The 24,609-nt window shown below is 43.3% G+C and overlaps 1 protein-coding gene across 1 annotated transcript in view; it reads right to left on the bottom strand.

Moving 5' to 3' along the window:
* Positions 1-24,609, bottom strand: part of RYR3 (ryanodine receptor 3) — a 607,531-nt gene that overhangs the window by 302,096 nt on the left and 280,826 nt on the right. The window contains 1 exon segment of the mRNA XM_030559417.1: positions 21,829-21,966. Coding sequence (XP_030415277.1) covers positions 21,829-21,966 — 138 coding nt within the window.

Here is a 24,609-nt window from a genome sequence, read left to right as displayed (position 1 = left end):
TAGGAAACCTCTCAAATGATCCCAAATTTAGATCGCTAACACTGACCCCCACACACCCATGAAGCTGAGGTTCTTATGAGCTAACATAGCCACAGACAATATAGCTAAAAGTATGCTCTACTACACGTTATTATTAGCTTAAGCTCAACAGGAGTGACTTGAATTTTACATGTTCATGTTGTATCACTGTGACATTAGCCAGGGTGCAATCTGGACTGTGAAACAGCTGTGTCCTCTCAATTCTTCAACCTGGGGTGCCTTTTACACTGCTTTACTGTGAGAACAACCACTCCAGGTCTGACCACACACAGCTTCCAGCATCTAAATCACCCTCAGCTATACTGCATGAGTGCCATAGCCAGCTAGCCATGAATCATATTACAGAGCAACACCAGCAAATTCCAAATTCCAGATTAGTGCCCAGAAATATGCATCCTGTACTGCCCAGTACCCTCCTGGACTACACAAGCTCATAGAAAGTCTGTCATTTCATTCATAGAAAATGATACGCACAAATCTAGTTATCCCAAATGAAGTTTCCAAAAACTTCAATCTAAAACACACTGGTTTAGATAAAACAATAAAAGAAGTTTATTAACTACAGAAAGAAAGATTTTAAGAGATTAGAAGTAATGAGGCATAAAAGTCAGAACTGAATAAAAAGAAATAAAATTAATACCTAACTTAATAAGCTAAGTGAATTTAAAGTGAAAAGTTTCAGAGTGGTAGCTGTGTTAATCTGTATCAGCAAAAAGAATGAGTCCTTGTGGCACCTTAGACACTAGTAAATGTATTTGAGCATAAGCTTTTGTGGGCTAAAACCCACTTCACTGGATGCATGCCATATCAACTGTAAAGAGAGTAATTAATTAAGGTGTGCTATTAAGTGAGTTATCAGCAGGAGAAGAAAAAACTTTTGTAGTGATAATCACTGATTATTGGCATGGCAACACCAATTTGTTTATGTTCTCTGTGTATATATATCTTCCTACTGTATTTTCCACTGCATGCATCCGATGAAGTGTGTTTTAGCCCAAGAAAGTTTATGCTCAAATAAATTCGTTAATCTCCAAGGTGCCACAAGTACTCCTCATTCTTAAAGCGAAAAGGTTTCTCTCACCACATGCTTACACCAGTCTGGCTTCATTTTTTACAGCAATGACCCCTCCCCCCCCAGTTCAATGATGCTTCTTTTGTCTTTCCAGTGTTGTTGATGCCGTGAATACAGGTGAGGGGAGAGAAGTGATTTGCGGCCTCTGCTCCTCATTTTTCTCTCTCTTCCTCCACTTTGAGAATCATCTTCAGGCAGTAGCCAGTCTGTTTGCACAGGAACCTCCAGCTGTTCCATTTCCAAGATGTAAATTTCTTGTTCACACCCTTCTTCAGGCCAAAGAATGGCTGTTTAACTAGATGAGAATCCATTTGATTATACTGCCACCTGGCTGAAGTGCTAGTTAGCCTTTTGTTTCTGAGGAAACTGGTTTGAAGTTGTTTCCCTAGACTATGAATATGCCTTATACAGTAGACATACAATGTTGCCACACATTGTATCAAGACAATGTTCAGCAGATTATGAGTTTTCAAATGGTAACTCATAAAGCATACTTTGTACAAAATTTATCGTAGTCTTGTAAAAAGGACGAACATACGGGTACAGACTGTCATAATCACATAACTTCTTGCTTTTAAAAGTTGAATGGACAAGCCCATCAGAACATCTTTTGCATGCTCTCTTCTGCAAGGCAATCTCAGGTATAGAGCAGCTGGCTCTCAATCATAAATAATGCAATGGAGATGGATTCAGAATTTCAGGTATTAAATTCTGCCAGCGTGATTTTTTTTAAAGGAACTTCAACTGAATAATCATTCATGAATGAATGAGCAAATTAAGGTCAGTCTCTTCCTGTGGTAAACTCTACTGTTTCTGAAGTAAGATTTAGGAGATTCACAGAGTTTGAAATAAATGGAATAACAAGGAAGGAAAAGGTCAAATCAATGATTAGAAGACTGCACTGAAGCTGGGGTAGGTGTATAAAAAAACGCAAAGGTAGTGTGCACATGCTTGTGCATGTAAAGCACACAGAACTATACACACACATACGCGCACAGGAAACCCAAAAAATCTTTGTATTGAAGAAACTTTGGAGAGTCTGCCAGTGTGATCCATCTGCAGTTGTTACTTTTTCCTTGAAATCAATGGATAAAGACTGAAGCAAATCCAATAATCTCCCATCGCATCTGAACTGACCCAGTACTCCCTGCAAGTAGACCCAACAACCTCTACTCTAGGTTACCCATTGTGATGGGTCCCATGCTCCCTTATCCACCTTGCGGGCATCGCATTAGCCCCGCATAACACCACCAGGCTGGTGAAGATAAATGGAGTAGAGACTACAGCGCTTGTGGACTCAAGGAGTGCTATCACCCTTGTATTGGGTAAGCTGGTAAAAAGTAGCCAGCCGCTACAAGCCAAACGCGTAGCAGTGACATGCGTGCATGGGGCCATGAATCATTACCCCACCATCCCAGTGGAGATAGAGGTTCAGGGGAACCCCATTGAGGTGACAGTGGGCGTAGTTCCTAAACTCCCATGTCTTGTAGTCATTGGGAGGGACTACCAGGGTTTGATAATTTACTCCCCGCAGAGAGGCTGGAGGGAGATGGGGACCTTGTTGGCAGCGACTCATCATTGGGGGAATGTCAACCCCCAATGTTTTCAGAGTTTTCTCAGGATCTATTCTCAGCCCCCCAAAAGGCCCGGAAGACAAAAAAAAAAAAAAAAAAAAAAAAAAAAAAAAAGGAAGGCTGCGAAAGCCTTGGGAAGCCGGATCCTGACCCAGGGCCAGAAGACCGCACTAGTAGGCAATTGGACACGAGCAGCCAACAGAGAAACTACCAACATGGAAGGTGAGCGGGAGGCTGGCTCCAGCCACGATGGTGATGAGCCGTTGGAATAAACAGAAGCTGGCCCCTGGGAGCTCAGGCAGGTTAGTACTGGGAGAGAGACTTTCGGGAGGGACCAGGCAGAGGACCCTAGATACGATAATGTCAGGAAAGAGGTGGCTGAGATAGATAGGACACCAGTGGAGGGGAAGGTCTGGGGTCCAGGACCCTACTTTATAGTGAAGAAAGAAGGTCTCCTGTACCGTGTGGTGCAAATGCAGGAGCAGGAGATACATCAACTTCTGGTGCCATAAAAACATCAAAAAGCCATACTGAGCCTCGCCCACAGTCACCTGTTTGGACGACACCTAGGGGTAGAGAAAACCCAGGCCAGGATCCTGCAGAGGTTCTTCTGGCCAGGAGTACACGAAGATGTCAGGCGATACTGCACCTCTTGTCCAGAGAGTCAGCTACATAGCCTTCGCCCACACTTGCGGGCCCCTTTGATACCTCTTCCGATAATAGAGGTACCATTTGAATGCATCGCCATGGATCTGATTGGGCCCCTAGAGAAGACAGCTCGGGGCCACCAACATGTTCTGGTTATACTAGACTATGCAACCTTGTACCCAGAAGCCGTTCCCCTATGCAACACAGCCTCCAAGACAATAGCTAAGGAGCTACTACAGATCTTTTCCCGGGTTGGGCTACTCTAGGAGATACTGACTGATCAAGGGACACCTTTCGTGTCAAAGTTGATGAAAGATCTCTGTTCATTGCTCCATGTACACGCCCTACGGACCTCTGTATACCACCCACAAACAGACAGCCTTGTGGAAAGGTTCAATAGGACCCTCAAGGCCATGATCAGGAAAGTGGTGAGCCGGGATGGGAAAGACTGGGATACCCTATTGCCTTACCTCATGTTTGCCATCCGGGAAGTCCCACAAGCCTCCACAGGTTTCTCTCCATTTGAACTACTATATGGGCGCCATCCCCGGGGCATATTGGATATAGCCAGAGAAGCCTGGGAAGAGGAGCCAAATCCTGGAAGGAACAAAGTCGACCATGTACTACAGATGAGGGATCGGATGGCTCGAGTTACACCCATTGTACGGGAACACTTGGAGAAAGCACAGGAGACCCAACGAACCCATTATAACCACCAAGCAAAGCTTCGACAGTTCCAGCCAGGAGATTGAGTAATGGTCCTGGTGCCCACAGCAGAAAGCAAGCTGTTGGCCCAGTGGCAGAGATTCTACGAAGTGATTGAAGCCGTGGGAGAGGTAAACTATAAGGTGCGGCAGCCAGGCCGCAGGAAACCTGAGCAAATTTACCACATCAATCTTCTAAAACCTTGGCATGATCAAGAGGCATGCTTAGTCACCCAGGAGACCCTTCCCCAGAAGGATAACATATACGAGCAAGTGAGGATATCACCCGACTTGACGCCAAATCAAAAGGTTGAGGCAGCCGACATGATTAATCGCAATCGAGATGTGTTCTCTACAAAACCGGGGTGGACGACTGAGACCTGTCACCATATCCGCACTATCCCCAGAGCCAAGGTAACACTGAGACCCTACCGAATCCCAGCAGTCAAAAGAGAGGAAATCAAGGCTGAAGTAAAGAAAATGTTAGAATTAGGCGTTATTGAAGAATCCTACAGTCAGTGGTGCAGTCCAATAGTTCTAGTGCCTAAACTTGACAGTACCATGAGATTCTGTAATGACTTTCACCGACTGAATGAAGTATCCCAATTCGATGCATACCCCATACTACGCATTGACGAACTGGTTGACCGACTGGGTAGTGCCCGATTCTTGACTACACTGGATCTGACAAAAGGGTATTGGCAGATTCCCCTGACCAAAGAAGCTAAAGAAAAGACAGCGTTCTCCACCCCGGACGGGCTATTCCAGTATACAGTCCTCCCTTTTTGGGCTACATGGGGCCCAAGCTACATTCCAGTACCTCATGGATAAGCTGCTGCGCCCCCATACTATTTATGCAGCCACATACCTAGATGAGATCATCATCCATACTCCAGACTGGGGAACCCACGTGGAGAAAGTTGAGGCTGTACTACACACCTTAAGGCGGGCTGGCCTCACCGCTAATCGCGCTAAATGCACCATAGGACTAGCAGAGGCTAAGTACCTGGGATATATTGTAGGATGGGGTATAGTGAAGCCCCAAACTAATAAGCTAGAGGCGATTCAAAACTGGCCCCGGCCAACCCGAAAGAAGCAGGTCCATGCGTTCCTGGGTGTGGTAGGCTACTATCGACGTTTTATTCCCCACTTCACCAGTAGGGCAAGTCCTCTAACGGAACTGGTGAAGGCCCGAGGTCCAGACATGGTGAAGTGGACCAACGCAGCAGAGAGGGCATTCATAGACCTTCGGACAGCTCTCTGTAATGACCCCATCCTCATAGCCCCGGACTTTACCAAGGAATTTATTTTGCAAACAGATGCTTCCGAGGTGGGGTTGGGGGGCGGTTCTGTAGCAAATGATTGGAGAAGAACACCCGATCCTCTACCTAAGCAGAAAGCTGCTCCCAAGAGAACAGAAGTATGCAGTAGTCGAGAGAGAATGCCTTGCTGTCAAATGGGCCATGGAGACACTGCGTTATTACCTCTTAGGCTGGCGATTTACTCTTGTGACAGACCATGCATCTCTTCAGTGGATGCAGAGAAATAAGGAAAAGAATGCAAGGGTCACCAGGTGGTTCTTATCCCTTCAACCATTCCAGTTCCGCATACGGCACAGGGCTGGATGCCACCACGGCAACGCTGATGGCCTTTCACGAGCACACTGCCTGGTGTCCCAAGTTGCCCAACCCTATGGTGCTGAGCAGAGGGGTGGGATATGTGATGGGGCAAGGCCCGATGGCTACAGTAAAGTACTGAGAAACAGGTATGTTAGCCCCAGGCTAAACAAATCCCTAGAACCCTGGTAACCAAATGGCAGTTGCTCCAGGTTAATCAAGGCACCTGGGGCCAATTAAGATCTTTCTAGAAGTCAGTAGAGATAGCTACTTTAATTAGAACACCTGCAGCCAATCAAGGCAGGCTAATCAGGGCAACTGGGTTTAAAAAGGAGCTCACTCCAGTCAGGCAGGGAGGAGCCAGAGGAGAAGGAGCATGTGTGACGAGCTGGGAGCAAGAAGCTGAGAGTGAGAGAGAGTGTACTGCTGGAGGATTGAGGAAGACAAGCATTATCAGACACCAGGAGGAAGGTCCTGTGGTGAGGATAAAGAAGGTGTTTGGAGGAGGCCATGGGGAAGTAGCCCAGGGAGTTGTAGCTGTCATGTAGCTGGTACAGGAGGCACTATAGACAGCTGTGATCCACAGGGCCCTGGGCTGGAACCCGGAATAGAGGGTGGGCCCAGGTTTCCCTCAAATCTCCCAACTTCTGATCAGACACAGGAGGAGCTGACCCAGACTGTGGGTTCCACAGGAGGTGAAGATCACTGAGGTGAACAAATCTGCCAATAAGTGCAGGACCCACTAAGGTAGAGGAGGAACTTTGTCACACCATGTACCTAGCATAATGCATTTTAAAAACCCTATTTGCTTTACAACAATAGTTTAAGTTATATATTATCGATTTATAGAAAGAGACCTTCTAAAAACGTTAAAATGTATGACTGGCACACGAAACCTTAAATTAGAGTGAATAAATGAAGCCTTGGCACACCACTTCTGAAAGGTTGTCAACCCCTGCTCTAATATTTAGCATAAGTAGTTAAAACTCACCTTGTGTCTCTAATATCCTGGGACAAACAGGGCTACAACTACACTGAAGACATATTCTAAGCTAACGGACCATTCAAGGTGAAGTGGCAGAGGTGTTAATGGGCCTCTTCACCTTGAATGATCCCACAGAATGTTAACCAACTATGCTAAACAATCTGTTCCATCTTACATTTATCTGTGATACTCTGAGTACCTTTCTCAGACCTGAAGAGAACCTCCATATTGCTCAAAATTTTATCTCTCTCACCAATGGAAGTTGGTCCAATAAAAGATATTACCTCATCACCCTGTCTCTCAAGGAATGCCATGGTCAGACAATATGATGAGCACACATGCACACCTGCCATATCTATGCAAGTCTTAGAATAACTTTTTAAAGTATCTCCCTCACTTCATGCACTCAGATGTTTCTGATTTAGCCTCTTTCCCTATTTTAACAATAATTATCTCGATACTCAAATGAAAACAAAAATAAAATGATTTATAGGGCTGTCAATTGCAGTTAATGCATGCAAATTAACTAGATTAAAAATAGTCATGATTAATCTGTTTTAATAGCACCATTAAATAATAGAATATCAATATACATATTTTTGAATGTTTTTCTACATTCTCATCAGTGATTTAGATAATGGCATAGAGAGTACACTTATAAAGTTTTCAAACAATACCAAACTGGAAGGGGTTGCAAGTGCTTTGGAGGATAGGATTAAATTCAAAGTGATCTGGAAAAACTGGAGAAATGGTCTGAAGTACATAGGATGAAATTCAATAAGGACAAATGCAAAGTACTTCATTTAGGAAGGTACAATCAGTTGCACACATACAAAATGGGAAATGACTATCTAGGAAGGAGTACTGCGGAAAGGGATCTGGGCATCATAGTGGACCAGAAGCTAAATAGGAGTCTACAGTGTAACATTGGCGCAAAAAAAGCAAACATCCTTCTGGGATGTATTAGCAGGAGTTTTGTAAGCGAGACACGAGAAGTAACTCTTCTGCTCTACTCAGTGCTGATTAGGCTTCAACCATAGGCACCAACACCATGGGTGATCTGGGGCTGGAGCACCCATGAGGAAAAATTGGTGAGTGTTCTGCATCCACCAGCAGCTCCCGCCCTATCCCCCTGCCCCAGCTCACCTCTGCCTCCTCTGAGCACTCCAGGTCTGTTTCTCCCCCAAGCTCCCAGTGCCTGCTGCCATGAAAGTGGGGGGTCATCCAATGACATTAATGAACAGCAGGTTTAATATAAATATGAGGAAGCACTTTTGCAAACAATGCACAATTAACCTGTGGAACTTACTGTCATGCCGTGTTGTAACGGTCAAAAGTATAAGTGGGCTAAAAAAAGAACAAGATAAGTTCATGGATGATAGGTCTGTCATAAACAGATGGTTAAGGGTTAATGCCTCTTTTATCTGTAAAGGAGAAGCTCAGTGAACCTGGCTGACACCTGACCAGAGGACCAGTGGGGGGACAAGATACTTTCAAATGTTGGAGGAGGGAAGTTTTTGTTTGTGAAGTTCGTTTTGTTCGTTGTTCGCTCTTGCTAATAGTAAGTAATAGCCAGGAAAGGAAGATTAGTCTTATGTTTGTTTTCTTAACTTGTAAGTGTGTCTTTTTGCTGGAAGGATTTTTACCTCTGTTTGCTGCAACTTTGAATCTCAGGCTAAGGTGGGGGGAGAAGGTCCCTCTAGGCTATATGAATCTGAATACCCTGTAAAACATTTTCCATCTTGATTTTACAGAGATAATTTTTACCTTTTCTTTCTTTAATTAAAAGCTATCTCTGTAAAATCAAGATGGAAAATGTTTTACATAAGACTAATCTGCCTTTCCTGGCTATTACTTACTATTTTGAAACATAAGAGACTGATTCAGAAAGATTGGAGAAAACCCGGGTGTACGTCTGGTCCCTCTTAGCCCCAAGAGCGAACAACGAACAAAATGATCTGCACAAACAAAGACTTCCCTCCACCAACATTTGAAAGTATCTTGTCCCCCCATTGGTCCTCTGGTCAGGTGTCAGCCAGGTTCACTGAGCTTCTTAACCCTTTACAGGTAAAAGAGACATTAACCCTTAACCATCCGTTTATGACAAGGTCGATCAATGGTTATTAGCCAAGAAAGTCGGGGTGCAACGCTATGCATTACAGTCATTGACGACCAGAAGATTGGTGGGGAAGACAGTGGTAGATTACTCCACGTCCCCTCTTCTGTACATTCCCCTTAAGATCCAGTACTGGCCACTTTCAGAAACAGGATACTGGGCTAGATAGACCATTGGTCTGATCCAGCATGAAAGTACTTATGCTCTTGGAACTTTCCTCAGAATACTCTGCATCAGGAAAATCTGGTTGAGCCACATGCCACCGTGGAGCAGAAAGAACTAGAGAGAACTTCAGAAAGTGGGACATTCCCCTGACAGGTCTGGTTCTGCCCTCAAGCTGCAATTAAGCTGAAATACCTAATATAACAGATCACTGAACCTTAGAACAAAGAATACTGTAATGACAATCAATTTTCATTTTCAGTGCTTTCTTTTATTAAATGTCGGTTATCTTTGAAGTTACCAGTAATATATACAGTACTGTGTGTATTCAATGGCTGTCTCTCTTGGGCCATTATTGAAATATCTCCAGGCAGTCACCAATCACTTAGAGATAACAAGTATGTCATGCATTATTCCTTAAATCGGTTAACCAACTGAATAATAATGTTCCTCAGAAATATCCTTGCAATGAAATGACCAATTATAATATGTAGTAGGATTTTGTTTGTGGTTAGAAACAGTCTTCATTTATCTCAGAAACCAATATTTTAGAGAACCTTAAAGTGATTCATATGTACTGAGGCATCTATTGTGATATAACCACTGGCTGCATTTAGAAGTTATAATGATTGATTGCAGTCAAGAACAGCTGTTTATTTTATTACTTAATTTACAATTCAGGATTATGATTAATTTTCTCCACTTTTTCTCTATGAAAAGATATATAATAAACATGTGGCCTGACACTCTGTAAGAAATTACACTGAAATTAGGTGGGAGTGCTGAGCAGAGCACTTGTGAAATGATACCATTATTTAGGGGCCTCTTCCGTTCACTTCATGGTACATGCCACTTTGACAGAAAAGAAAGAAATGGCAGGCACATAGAATATAAAAAGCATTTTAGCAGGAGCCACTGGGTATCAAATTAGTTTAAGGGTATGATTTTGGGATATCTGCAGATAACTCCATTTGCTGTTATTGTGGATAAAAATGCTACCATGAAGCAGTCTAAGTGACAAAACAAATTACGTCTACATGGTATTATTTCTCCCAGAAATAACTGTGCTCTATAGCAAAATATTGCACATAAAATATAGCTCAAGTTTGGATCCCTTTAAAAACCAGAGCCTAAATATTATAGATGTATTCCTGGAAATGGTGGGCTTGTCCTCTACTGCCCCCCTGCTTTCCATGTGTGACTCTACAAAGGTCTGTCTCAGTTCCCCCTTATCTCAGGACCCTTTAATAAACGGCACACAAGCTTTCTCGTGGCTAACTCTATCCCTGCCCGAGGTTTGGTGAATAAAAAACAGTTCAAAACAATCCTCAAATCACAAAATAAAGTGTATCAACATAATACAAAAGCTCATACTCATCTCTGGCATCTTTTGCCAGTCATGGAGCAATTCTTCTATCCCAATCTGCTCTTCACCAAACAGCCACCCTAGCCAGGGCTCAGGCTTCCTCAACTTATTCCCTTTAGCTCAAAGAGGTCAGCAGGAAACAGCATTGCTGCTTTTCTGGCCCTCCCTTGGTTACTCAAGGTCTGCTACAGGAGCCTCCAGCCCTCTGCAGCCTCTCACATCTCTTCCTCTAGCAGCACCTTTACTTCCCTAGGTTGAGAGAGGTCAGTCTCACTACTGTCTCCTCCTTTGTAAGGCTGAGGTACCTTCCCTTAAGCTCTATTGGGCAGCAGGTAAATAATCACAGGTTGACTGACCCCTGCTTCCTCTTCCAGAGGTCAGTCACCCAGCCAACAGTTACATTAGTTCAATTCCTAATATTTACTGTAATATTTTTTTTAATTTTTTGAAAAGGCTCTCTTTGTTGACTTAGGAATGGATAACAATAGCAGATATAATAATTTCAATTATCCTGCTATAGAAAAGAGACGTTTTCCATCTCTTTTAGGGCCAACATTTAAACTATGTATTCCATTGCCAAGCTTATCCATTCATTCCTATGCACTGAAGATAACCATAAACAGTTCTATTATCATTTTTTGTTAAAGAATTAGAACTTCATGAAATTCACCTGTAGATTTAAAACTCCTGTAGATTAAAGGTGTCAAGCTTTGCACTGCTCTGTTCATAATAATACAATATACAAAATGGATACAAAATTTACGTTGCTTGAGCCAAGAGTCACAATCCTAAAGAAATATTAATGTTAAATGCAGTAATGGTGAGTCTCGTTTTTAAAGTTGACTTGCATATAGAATTAAAAACACTTTATTACCTTAAACAAAAAGGACTTATTTCACTGTACAGATAAAATGGAGACATTCAAAAAATTAACAAATGAAAATTTCACCCTCTTTTTTTGAATTAGGTCCTGGGGTATCCATGCCTGTAATGGCCAACTGGCTCCCAACTCAGGTGAAATGCATGGTGCTGGAAGTTTCATATAAGATACTGAATCCCGCAGGCTACCCAAATATTTTTAAGGACCCAAGTCTCTGTGGGGAACTAGACTATAAATTGTTTTCCCCCTTGAGTTTCCCTGCTAGAGGAAGGTTTATGAGGTGAATCCCCTTCCCACAAGCCTACTGCCAACAGGAAATATTGTAGGTCAGCTGGATGTTCCAACAGGTCTCTAAGATAGCTGTGATATTACCAGCATGCTGACTTGTCTCATCAAAGCAAGAGACGGACATCTACAAAAAGAACAGATGTCATGAGAGCTACAAGACACAAAAAATATTGTCAGTAGCAGAATGTCTTCTCTTTAAAAAATTAAGTTCATTTACAGGTCACCTTTAAGGTAGTTTTCATCAAAGACCTATATTTTCAATTTTTATTTCTTTCTTTAACAATTTTTTATGGCAGTTAGTTTAATTCTAAATTTGGAACTGTAAAATGACCCTACAAAGATGGTAAGTGCTATACAAAATGTTGTATTCTTTCTTTTCTTTCCATGAAGTCATCTTCTCCCTCACTTGTGCTGACTTCCTTCTCTATGCTCTCCTTTACTTTGATTAATTTTCCACTATACCTCCTTTTCCAGTTTCTCCCTTCGATTCTCATTTTTGTTGCCTCCTGTTTTACGATATCCTTTTTCCTGTCTCTCTAATCCTCGGCTCTGCTATATGATATAACATGCTAGTCTCCTGGTCTCTCAAGCAAAGGCACACAGCACTCCAGGGATCAGAATTCAATACAGTTCTCTTTTCTGCCAGCCCCCCTCCCCCCCCCCACAAAAGACAACAGAGGGGCAGAGACGACAAAAAAGGGGAAAGGAATAGAGGCAGCACTGGTTCACAATAAAGTTGCTCCAAAATAATGGTGTCAAATTTTTAATATACTTATCTACTGCCTTTCAGCTGCATTTTAACACCAAGGTCTCAAGGGATAATGTAGTAGCTTCGGCTCAGGTTTATCTTGTTTTTGTGGATTTAGGTCTCAGTCACAACCTTATTTTATGAAGTAGGTGAATGTTTTACAAATTCAGGTAAGATGTTTAAGTGGGGTAATGGTAAAAGATATGTTTAGTTTGTTTCTGCTTGCCCTCTTTCTTGATTGTTTCCAACACATACTGTATGCAACAACTGAATAATAAAGAGCATTATTTAATACCAATCTCAAATCCCAGGTATGTCAACTTTGCACCATGCTGATACCTCAAAGATGTCATTGCTGATTTTGCAGAACAATCCAAATATGTGAGGCAGCAAGGAGTTCGTTAACTTTATTTTAATCTATAAAATGTCATCAGCACAGTGACACAGCATGAAAGGAGTCTTGATTGAGCAACTGCTTATATTTGAGAGACTGTAATTCAATTTTGCTACTCAGATGAAGATTGACAGCTACCACAGTTAGCAGTAAAGCTTTCTTTTATCTTGTTTGAGCAGGTCACTCAGAGAAGTAAAACTAAGATGAAAAATGAGTGCATCCTCACTATGCTCTGTGACAAAGTTCCTTCTCTATCTTGGTGGTTCCTGCGCTTATTGGGGGATTTGTTCGCCTCAGAGATTCACCATGTGGGTCAGGGAACAGACTAGAGACCTTCCCCTCTGGTAGGACCCACAGTTCAGGTCAATTCCTCCTTTGTCTGATCAGGAGTTGGGAGGTTTGTGGGGAATTCAGGTCTGCTCTCTACTCTGGGTTCCAGCCCAGGGCCCTGTGGATTGCAGCTGTTTAGAGTGCCTCCTGAAACAGCTGCGCGACAGCTACAACTCCTTGGGTGTCTGACAGTGCTTGTACTCTTCAATCCTCCAGCAATACACCTTCCCACTCTCAGCTCCTAGTGCCTCTTGCTCCCAGCTCCTCGCATGCATACTACAAACTGAAGTGAGGTCCTTTTTAAACTCAGGTGCCCTGATTAGCCAGTCTGTCCTAACTGATTCTAGCAGTTTCTTCTTAATTGGCTCCAGGTGTCTTAATTAGGCTGTCTGCCTTAATTGGTTCCAGCAAGTTCCTGCTTGTTCTGGAACTGGACCTATTACCTTACCCAGGGAAAAGGGATCTACTTAATCTGGGACTAATATATATGCATTCTAACACTCTCCTGTATCCATCCGACCTAACCCTGCCATAGCTCATTAATGCTTAGTTTGATAGAAAGGTCATAAAGTATAACACTGCTGAGCAAAGTTACATGAAAATGTAGTTGCATAATTTCTACAGAAACAAGGTTGTTGTGTGTTGATAGCATTAGCACAATGGACCAAATTAATTTTTGTAGTAAATCAGAGGATTTCACTGAAGTACATTAGGGAAGAATTTGGCCCAGTTTGTGAACACTACACACAATTATTATATCTAATTATCTTTAAGTCAAATACAAAAGTTCAGGTAATAGAAATTCTAAGTTACGCACTCATATTCATTTTTCCCTGTAAAGCCTGGAGGCCAAAGCCTGCAAACCATACCTGGTCCCACTGCTTACAAGAAGATTATCTCCACAAATTGTGTGAAAACTCAGCACAAGAACTTCAACTGAAAGTTACCACCATTAAAATGCTGGTTAATCTGTGCACTCTGAATGACACAATTCTTGAGATTAACTATTCTTAATTAACTCATAACAAGTTCTGATGGATTGGTAGAGATGTTAATCCAAGAAAGAAAAAAACAAACAAGCAAGCAAGCCAACAAACAAACATGTTCCAATCTATATCATAGTATCACCACCACACGCCCTGTGGGGAGAAATGAGGTGGAGACCCCCACTTTCTCCACCAACTTCCTGTGGTGAGAAAAATGTAAAAGCCCTTTGCCCAGACAGGACTAAACAAATATTAATAAATAAATAATAGGAGATATACCAATCTCCTAGAATGGACCTTGACAGGTCATTGAGTCCAGCCCCCTGCCTTCACTAGCAGGACCAAGTACTGATTTTTGCCCCAGATCCCTAAGTGGCCCCCACAAAGATTGAACTCACAACCCTGGGTTTAGCAGGTCATGCTCAAACCACTGAGCTAACCCTCCCCCCCAAATATTGAAACAAACACAAAAGGAACCTCTCTTATTTATTATAAACAGGTGGGATGAGAGCTAATTTCCTTCAGAAATTACAGCTATACCACTGTTTTCTATCTGTTTCTCAGCCCTTGACACTTTTGGCTAGAAAAAACGGTTACTCGGCTTTCATAACTGTTGTTCTTCGAGATGTGTTGCTCATGTCCATTCCGTTGTAGGTGTGTGCTTGCCACGTGCACCAGTGCCAAAAGTTTTTACCCTTAGTGGTATCTGTAGGGGGCTGGCTCTGGCACCCGCTGGCGTGGCACGCATATGCGCTGGTAGAAGGGTACCGCTGGCTCCCCCCTCCCTCAGTTCCTACTTGCCGGAACTACAACAGAGGGGAAGAAGGGTGGGTCATGGAATGGACATGAGCAACACAACTCAAAGAACAACAGTTACGAGAAGGTGAGTTACTGTTTTTTTCTTCTCTGATTCCTCATGTCCATTCCATTTTAGGTGGCTCCCAAGCAGTACCTTTGAAGGTGGGTAGGAGTTCACAGATGTGTTGATTACAACACAGCTCTGCCAAATCCAGCATCATCTCTGGCCTGCTGATGATGGCATAATGCCTCATGAAGGTGTGTACCGATGACCATGTCACAACTCTACAGATGCCCTGGATGGGGACATGGGCCAGAAACATGCCTGAGCCCTTGTGGAGTTAGCAGTTATTAATGGTGGAGGCACCATCCATGTCAATTTGCAAGTGGTATGGATGCATATAGCAATCCAGGACAAAATCCTCTGAGCCAACCATGATAGGAGAAAGGCATTGGACAACAAGCTGCTGTTGAGGCCTTGCAGAGAGCAGAACTGATGGCATTTTCCCTTCTTCTTGGTAGTGAACAGGTCCACTTGGGGAGCTCCCCACCTGTGGAAGAACATCCTGACGACCTCCGAATGGAGTGACCATTTGTGGTGAGAGAAGAAGGACCTGCTTAGGCAATTCACCAACGTATTCCAAACTCCAGGGAGATGGGAAGCTTCCAAGTGGATTGCATGCTGGATACATAAGTCCCACAGGCAAAGGTCATCCTGGCACAGGGTCGATGACTGGGCTCCCCGTAGTATATTGACATACAAGAATATGGTGGCTGTGTTGTCTGCCAGCACCTATACCATGTGACCAGACAGATGGGGAAGAAATACCTTGCAAGCTAGGTGGATGGCCCTGAGCTCTGGGACATTTATGTGAAGCGACAACTCTAGCGACCATAGCCCTTAAGTCTTGAGGACACCAACGTACACTCCCCAACCAAGGTCAGATGTATCTGACACTGGGGATGCTGTGAGTCTTGGAGTCGCTAATGGAACACCTTCCATCATCAGGTGTGAGTTGGACCACAACTGTAGGGAGGTAGGTACCCCGGTCGGGATCATGAAGAGTCTGTCTATGGGGTGTCTGACTGGGGAATAAACCAACAGTCACATTTTAAGGGGCCTTAGCCGCAGTCTCGCATGCTGTGGATCGATGCCCGGAGTCCAGCATTCTGTGCCAGGAACTCACAGACTGTTTGCGGGTCTGTGATCGGGGGTGCAGCTCCGGTGGTTGCTGGCATGGCCCTAGAGCATGAGATAGGGTTGGGATACGTTGCTGCAGGGGCGACTTATATAGCGGTGCCATTGAAGGCTTTCCCCTTGAAATGGGTGGAAGGGGAGAGGCCCTGGGGCCTCTCCTCCCGGCATGTGGACGGCATTGGGAGGGAGAGAATGCTGCTTGAAAGGCTTTCGGGGTAGATGTTACCACGTGCCTTTAAGAGGCACGTTGTGGGGCGACTATGTTCAGCTGGTGAGGCTGCCACCTGACTGGGTTCTGGAGACGGCATGATAGCCCAAGCCGATCTAGGCTCCAATTCTCCATTATCCTTGCCCTTATGGGTGCCTGGGGAGAAACCCCTTCCCACGCGTTTCTTACACCTTACTGGTGACAGGGATCAGTACAGAGAGTGCCCCCCTGCAAATAGTCAAAATCGCCTCTCTCCCTGCCTCTTGCCTTTAGAGGGCCCTGGCCGTGGGGCGGAGCAGGACCATGAACAGTACCATTAAGGACAAGTAGAAAGGCTGCAGCAGAGCTGGAGCACAAAGTTCTGACTACCTTCACTGGCGGCAAGAAGAAACTGAGGGTGGGGGGGAGCACATGGTCCCCCTTATAGCGCAATATACAGGTGCCACTCCAGGGGTCGCTGTGGTGCTCCCCCAGTATGGGTACTGCTAAGGGAAAAACTTCTGGCACTGGTGCACCTGGAGAGCATGCACACCTACTGTGGAATACACGTGAGCGATCACTTGAAGAAGAATTAAATTTAATATCCCTGTGGCGGAGAACACACCGCAGCAGCCCAATACTGTAGCATTTAATTTCAGAAAGGGGAACTCACAAAAATGAGAAGTTAAACAGAAATTCAAAGGTATAGTGCCAAAAGTGAAATCCCCGAAAGCTGCATGGAAATGTTTTAAAGACACCATAATAGATGCTCAACTTAAATGTATAGCACAAACTAAAAAACCCAGTAAGAGAACCAAAAAAAGAGCCACCATATCTAAACAACAAGGTAAAAGAAGCAGTGAGAGGCAAAAAGGCAAACTTTAAAAAGTGGAAGTTAAATCCTAGTGAGGAAAATAGAAAGGAGCATAAACTTTGGCAAATGAAATGTAAAAATATAATTAGGAAGGCCAAAAAAGAATTAATTACATCAGACGCAGGGCACCTGCTCAACAACCAATGGGGCCACTGGATGATTAAGATGCTAAAGGAGCATTCAAGGACGATAAGGCCATTGCAAAGAAACTAAATGAATTTTTCACATTGGTCTTCATGGCTGAGGATATGAGGGAGATTCCCAAACCTGAACCATTCTTTTTAGATGACAAGTCTGAGTAATTGTCACAGATGGAGGTGTCACTAAAGGAGGTTTTTGGAATAAACTGATAAACTAAACAGTAATATGCCACCAGGACCAGATGGTATTCACCCAAGAATTCTGAAGGAAATTGAACGTGAAACTGCAGAACTACTAACTGTAGCCTGTAACCTATCATTTAAATCAGCTTCTGTACCAAATGACTGGAGGATAGCTAATATGACACCCATTTTTTAAAAGGGCTCCAGTGGTGATCCCGGCAATTACAGGCCAGTAAGCCTGACGTCAGTATCGGGCAAACTGGTTGAAACTATAGTAAAGAACAAAATTGTCAGACACATAGATGAACATAATTTGTTGGGGAAGAGTCAACATAGTCTTTGTAAAGGGAAATCATGCCTCACCAATCTACTAGAATTCTTTGAGGGAGTAAACAAGCATGTGGACAAAGGGCATCCAATGTATATAGTGTATTTAGATTTTCAGAAAGCCTTTGACAAGGTCCCTTACCAAAGGCTCTTAACAAAGAAAGATGACATGGGATACGGAGGAAGGTTAGGAGTAAATTCTCAGTTTTCCGAATGGAGAGAGGTAAATAGAGGATCTCTCAAAAAAGGATCTTTCAAAACTGGGTGATCGGGCAACAAAATGGCAAGAAACATTCAATGTTGATAAATGCAAAGTAATGCACATTGGAAAACATAATCCCAGCTATACATATAAAATGATGGGGTCTAAATTAGCTGTTACCACTCAAGGAGTCATTGTGGATAGCCCTCTGAAAACATTCACTCAATATGCAGTGGCAGTCAAAAAAGTGAACAGCATGTTGGGAATCATTAAGAAAGGGATAGATAATAAGACAGAAAATATCATATTGCCTCTATAGAAATCCATGGTACGCCCATAACTTGAATACTGCATGCAGATGTGGTCACCCCATCTCAAAAAAGATATATTGGAATTGGAAAAGGTTCAGAAAAGGGCAAGATTAATAAGACTGGGACTTTTCAGCTTTGAAAACAGATGACTAAGGGGGGATATGATACAGGTCTATAAAATCATGACTGGTGTGGAGAAAGTAAATAAGGAAGTGTTATTTATTCCCTCTCATAACACAAGAACTAGGGGTCACCAAATAAAATTAATTGGTAGCAGGTTTAAAACAAATAAAATGAAGTATTTTTTCACACAACACACAGTCAACCTGTGGAACTCCTTGTTAGAGGATGTTGTGAAGGTCAAGTCTATAACATGGTTCAAAAAAGAACTAGATAAGTTCATGGAGGATAGGTCCATCAAAGGCTATTAGCCAGGATGGACAGTGATGGTGTCCCTAGCCTTTGTTTGCCAGAAGCTGGGAATGGGTGACAGGGGATGGATCACTTGATGATTACCTGTTTTGTTCATTCCCTCTATGGCACCTGGCACTGGCCACTGTCGTTAGACAAGATACTGGGCTAGATGGACGTTTGGTCTGACCCAGTATGGCCATTCTTATGTTCCACTATTCCTCTCTCAGTTCCTAACAACTAATTTAAAAAAAAAACAAACAAAAAAAACAGTAACAAAATTGTAAAAGTGGTCTTCCTCAAAAAAATTCTCTACCTTTCACCTGTAATTCCATAGCCCCTTGCTCCACTGTGCATGCTACTGAGCACAGGGATTCTTATTTTTAAGGTGCAAGGTATTCCTCCAGCCTCTGGCTCTGCTGCTTTTTCAGTGGATTATATTGCCTTGTCTCTTGTTCTTTTAAATTCAGTCTCTGCACACCTTTCAAACACTTATGTTAATACTTGCATACATCCTTATAAGAAGAGTATTTCATAGTTTAACTCAACACTGCAAATTTACGGGGATACATTCCACTTATTTTCCCTTGTGTTTGTACCTACAATACTCTGCTGTATGACATGAAAGTTAAATAATTTTTCTGATAAATTACGGCAGTTCTTTCCCCCATGTATATTTTAAATAAGATAAAAGGTCAAAGAAAAAAGGCAACAAGATTGATGAACTAAAGAGATCAGACAGACTGATCATAACATGACAATATTTTACTCTGGTCTCTGTTTCTGAAGGCATGTGCTGAAGATTTATGGGAACACAGTGCAGGATGAACTATTATATTAAACATTGGAACATTCTTTCACTTCAGGCCAAAGATATATATAGTAAAAGCTTTTTTATCTGGCATGTTGGGAGAATGGAGGGGTGCCGGTAAGTGAAAAATTCCAGTTAACTAAGAGGAAAGGAGTTTGGGTGCAAGAGAGGATTCAGGACTAGGGGTTGGGGCACCATATCCGGGCAGCACTTACCTTGGGCAGCTCCCCACAAGCAGCGACACGTCCCTGCTGCTCCTAGGCAGAGGTGGAAGCTAGGAGGCTTTGCGTGCTGCCTCTGTGCCCAGTTGTCATCCCCACAGCTCCCATTGGACACAGTTCCTGGCCACTGGGAGCTGCAGAGCCAGCGCTGAGGGCAAGGCAGGGTGGGGGCAGTGTGCAGAGCTGCCTAGCCACACATCCACCTAGGAGCAGTAGGGATGTTGTCACTTGCAGGGAGCCACCCGAAGTGAGTGCCACCACCCGAAGTGAGCGCCGCCCGGATTCAGCCCTTAATCCCCTCCAGAACCCTAACCTTCTGCCCCGAACCCCCCCACACAACTCCCTTCCAGAGTCCACACCCCCTCGCCCCAGCCCTGAGCCCCTCTCACACTCTGAGCCCCTGGTGACCATTCCTCCACCTAGGAGCAGCAGGGACATGTTGCCGCTTCCAGGGAGCCACGTGGAGCCAGGTAGGGAGCCTGCTGGCCCCACACCAACCGGACTATAAACCAGATTTTCAAGGAAGATCAGAAATGCTTAAAGAGCTTTCTGGTTGGTAAAGTGCCAGATAGCACAGCTTTTACTATACACAGAATTTGTACTAAAGTGCAAAACTGACATAAAATGCCTAGATAATAGTGTTCCTATTTCAGTAGTTCCAAATACCATGTAAAGGACATACAAGAAATTACTACCTAGGTTTCAATAGAGGAAAAAATATATATATAGACACTTATAATTGTATCTGATGAATATTTGGTGTTTCAGACAAAAAAGCAGAAAAATTTCAAAAGACAGCAAAACGTACAATCGTGCATAGCACTCATATGAATAATTCATTTACTTCATTGGGATTACTCATTAGTAATTGTCACAGAAATGGGCCGTGAGTGGCGGAAACACTTATCTTATTCAGCATATTCCATCCCTGCTAATCCATTCAAATAGTAAAACTCTCCTCATATTCATTTCTTCATGATTTTTTTCTTATCCCTTCCTTTACTAGATCAAAAGAGCTGTTTTTACCTTTATACTAAAAAAAGTACTACATATTTTAGCACTAATAATTGTAGATGAAGTGAAATATAAGAACAATGGAAAGATGACTAAGTTTATGTGGTGTTGGTTGCTTTTTATGAAAGAAAATGAGAAAGTTATGATCAAAAATAAAAAAGTGACAATCTCAGTAAAACTGGAAAAGAAAAAGAAATGCCATGGGACAATATTTGAATTATAAGAGAGTTTATTCTCCATTATAAAAGTTTATATACCTATCATTTAATAATTTTAAAACAACGGCTTACATAAAGGGCTAGAATGGCATAAAGGGGCCCTTAAAACCGTGGTTCAAATTATGGGAGGATTCTCCTGGTCGAGGCACTTAAGAAGATAGTCAAAGGCTTACTTCTGAGGACCCATTTGCAAGCTCTGGCATATGGGGTGTGCCAGGGATGGGACTGGGGATTGGATGGGTGCCAGGGACAGGACTGCAACACACAATGATGTGAAAATTCCATGTAGCACCATAGTCCATAGGGCAGCCTGGGGAGATGGCTGTAAGTTGGACAGTTCTGAGTGCTGTCTGATCATGCTGTGGATGCTGGAACAATTTGGTGTAAGAATGGCACAAAGGAGTCTCAAAGCTACCTTAGCCCCCTTTCCTCCTGGCCTGTGAGTTTTGGGCTGAAACACAGAATAGAATCAAACCACAAATATGTAAAACTCCATGGAAAAGTTTTGCTTTGTGAAAGACAGGGGAAAGAGATAAGTTTTTGTCACAGGAATCATGGCAATGGCAAGCCTATTCTCCACCGAGCATAGGAATAGGCACTGTGGAAAAGTTAAATGTAAGTACGGTATAAAGTGGAAAATGGTAAGTTTCAGAAGAAATCTGAAGCAGACATGGGTCTAAGGTAAAAAGTTGCAAATCTAGATCTGGATTTCACACAATCTGAGCTTTTGTTTTGCTTTGACCCATTACGCAAGTATGAATCCATAAAGTTCAACTTTGGATCTGAATTCTTCCACAGATTCAGATCCACCTCCAATAAAAAATCATTTAATCATGGTTTGTAGCCCAGATGCTTTTTTTAACTGTCTGAAAACTATTTAAACATACAGCTCCCTTCTTCATTCTGCTATATAAAAAAAAGTCTTTTATTCATACAAACTTTTATGAGAAAAAATGTTACAGCACTGAAACTTCTGCAGAGTAAGAGAAATATGCAGTACTAGAGGACACTTTAAAAAAACTTACTGGGAGACTTCTCTTCCACCTCTGTAGGCTCTTTTTTTTCTGCTTTTGGTGGGCCTTTGATTTTGTATATTAGTGAACGAAGTTTGCCCATCCAGGAAGTGTCTTCATCCATCTCCTCTTCTTCTTCGAGTGGAATACCTAACACATAGTAAAACTAATTAGAAACAAACCATATGCCTTCAAGATAAAATTGTTCAACACACATACTTTAAAAAAAAATCCACAACTTGTACTGCATACGGTTAAGAAATCTGTAGATTAGGAATGTTGAAAATAGCTTTTAACCAGCAAATTTCATACAGAAAAAAATATGGTAATCAGCAAACTTCTAGAATGTTAGCTATAGTAGTACCCCTCAAAATAGTAAATGTACTTCAGTTATAGTGTAAATATTACAAATAATCAGATATATAATACTCCTTAGGAACATCAGTAGTTGTTTCCCCTAGTATAACACCACAGATATTGTTTTAGGAAGATTCTACTGCAATTAATGATGATACAAAAGTCCTGTAAGATTTGGCTAGGTTTTAGGGGGAGTTTAACAGTATATTCCTCTGGATGGGATGATTAAAGGGGTTGGTTTGATGCTTTTTTTAATTGGCTGGCTGAGTTTGTTTCTTGTTAAAGAGAGAGATGGGAGGATCCCAGAGCTTGGGCTCAAGCCCAATCCTGGAAGTCTATGAAGCAATGAAACAGCCCTGCAGCCTGAGCCCTGTGAGCCTGAGTCGGCTGGCACAGACCAGTCGCGGGTGTCTGGACATACCCTCACAGCACCTAGCACTGACCAGACTGTCTGAACCATGGTTACAGAGATGCTTCGTTTCCTTATAGCTCCTATGTCTGACAGGACCGTGCATGCATATTCTCCACCGAGCAACTGATATGTTCCCTCCAGAGCAGGAATAGAGGGGTAAAAGTGGTCTTTCCCTATAAGTGATACTAACAGTTGTTTTATGCTGCGGTGGAGCCTGCCACTTGAATGGAGAGCAGGGAGCCTCTCTCTCCAACTGGCAGCCAGGCAGTGTGGAGGAGAAAGCAGTCTGATTCAACGCAGAGGAGATGAAATCCAGACAGGGCAGGGAGGAATAGATTAGGACGAGGAATCTGGTAAGAGTGTGACTGGAAGTGAAGACGGAAACTGGGACTCGCTGGGCAAGGAAGCTGCAATCTGAGGGAGGGAAAGTTGAGACTGGAATCCAGGATGCAGGAAAGGGAAATGGGACTGAGGGATCATGAGGGAAACAGAGGAGGGGAATTAGGGGTTAGTTGGCTAGAAAAAGGTGCGGGATTCTGAGATCATATTAGGAGTTGAGGTGTTGGGGGAGAACTCAGACTGGCTGTGCAAAGAGACAAGGATCCAGAGAGGGGAGTAGACTGCAGCAAAAAGAGTAAGGAAGGGGATGGATAAGACTGGATTGGATGAGAAGCCTGAGGAGAGACACTAGGGCCTGGTCTACACTACGCGTTTATACCGATTTTAGCAGAGTTAGACCGATTTAATGCTGCACCCATCCACACAATGAGGCCCTTTATATCGATATAAAGGGCTCTTTAAACCGGTTTCTGTACTCCTCCCTGACGAGAAGAGTAGCGCTGATATCGGTATTACCATATCGGATTAGAGTTAGTGTGGCCACAAATCCACGGTATTGGCCTCCGTGCGGTATCCCACAGAGCACCACTGTGGCCGCTCTGGACAGCAATCTGAACTTGGATGCACTGGCCAAGTAGACAGGAAAAGCCCTGCGAACTTTTGAATTTCATTTCCTGTTTGGCCAGCGTGGAGAGCTCAACAGCACAGGTGACCATGCAGAGCTCATCAGCACAGGTAACAATGCAGTCTCCTGAGAATCGAAAAAGAGCTCCAGCATGGACCGCATGGGAGGTACTGGATCTGATCACTATATGGGGAGAGAATTCTGTGCTAACAGAACTCCGTTCCAAAAGACGAAATGAAAAAAAAATTGAAAAAATTTCCAAGGCTATGATGGAGAAAGGCCACACCAGGGACTCAGTGCAGTGCAGAGTGAAAGTTAAGGAGCTCAGACAAGCCTACCAGAAAACCAAAGAAGCAAACGGAAGGTCCGGGGCAGGGCCGAAAACATGCCACTTCTACGCTGAGCTGCATGCAATTCTAAGGGGGTCCGCTACCACTATCCCACCCCTGTCTGTGGATTCTGAGGTGGGAGTGGTAATTTCAGCCATGGCTGAGGATTCTGCGGACGGGAAAGATGAGGAGGAGGAAGAGGAGGACGAGCTTGCAGAGAGCACACAGCACTCCATTCTCCCCAACAGCCAGGAGCTTTTTCTCACCCAGATGAAATTACCCTCCCAGCCCTCCCAAGCCAGTAGCCCAGACAATGAAGCCATGGCAGCAACCTCTGGAGAGTGTACCTTTGTAAATATAAAACATGGTTTAAAAGCAAGCGTTTTTTAATGATTGATTTGCCCTAAGGACTTGGGATGCATTCGTGGCCAGTATAGTTATTGGAAAAATTTGTTAACATGTCTGGGGATGGAGCGGAAATCCTCCAGGGACATCTCCATGAAGCTCTCCTGGAGGTACTCCAAAAGCCTTTGCAGAAGGTTTCTGGGCAAGGCAGCCTTATTCCGTCCACCATGGTAGGACACTTGGTTACGCCATGCATGTAGCAAGTAATCTGGAATCATTGCATGACAAAGCCTAACTGCGTATGGTCCCGGTGATTGCTGGCATTCAAGCAACATCCGTTCTTTATCTTGCTGTGTTACCCTCAGGAGAGTGATATCGTTCATGGT

The sequence above is a fragment of the Gopherus evgoodei genome, chromosome 4, assembly GCF_007399415.2.
Source record: "Gopherus evgoodei ecotype Sinaloan lineage chromosome 4, rGopEvg1_v1.p, whole genome shotgun sequence".
NCBI lineage: Eukaryota > Metazoa > Chordata > Testudines > Testudinidae > Gopherus > Gopherus evgoodei.
This window is presented reverse-complemented; position numbering and strand designations above follow the sequence as displayed.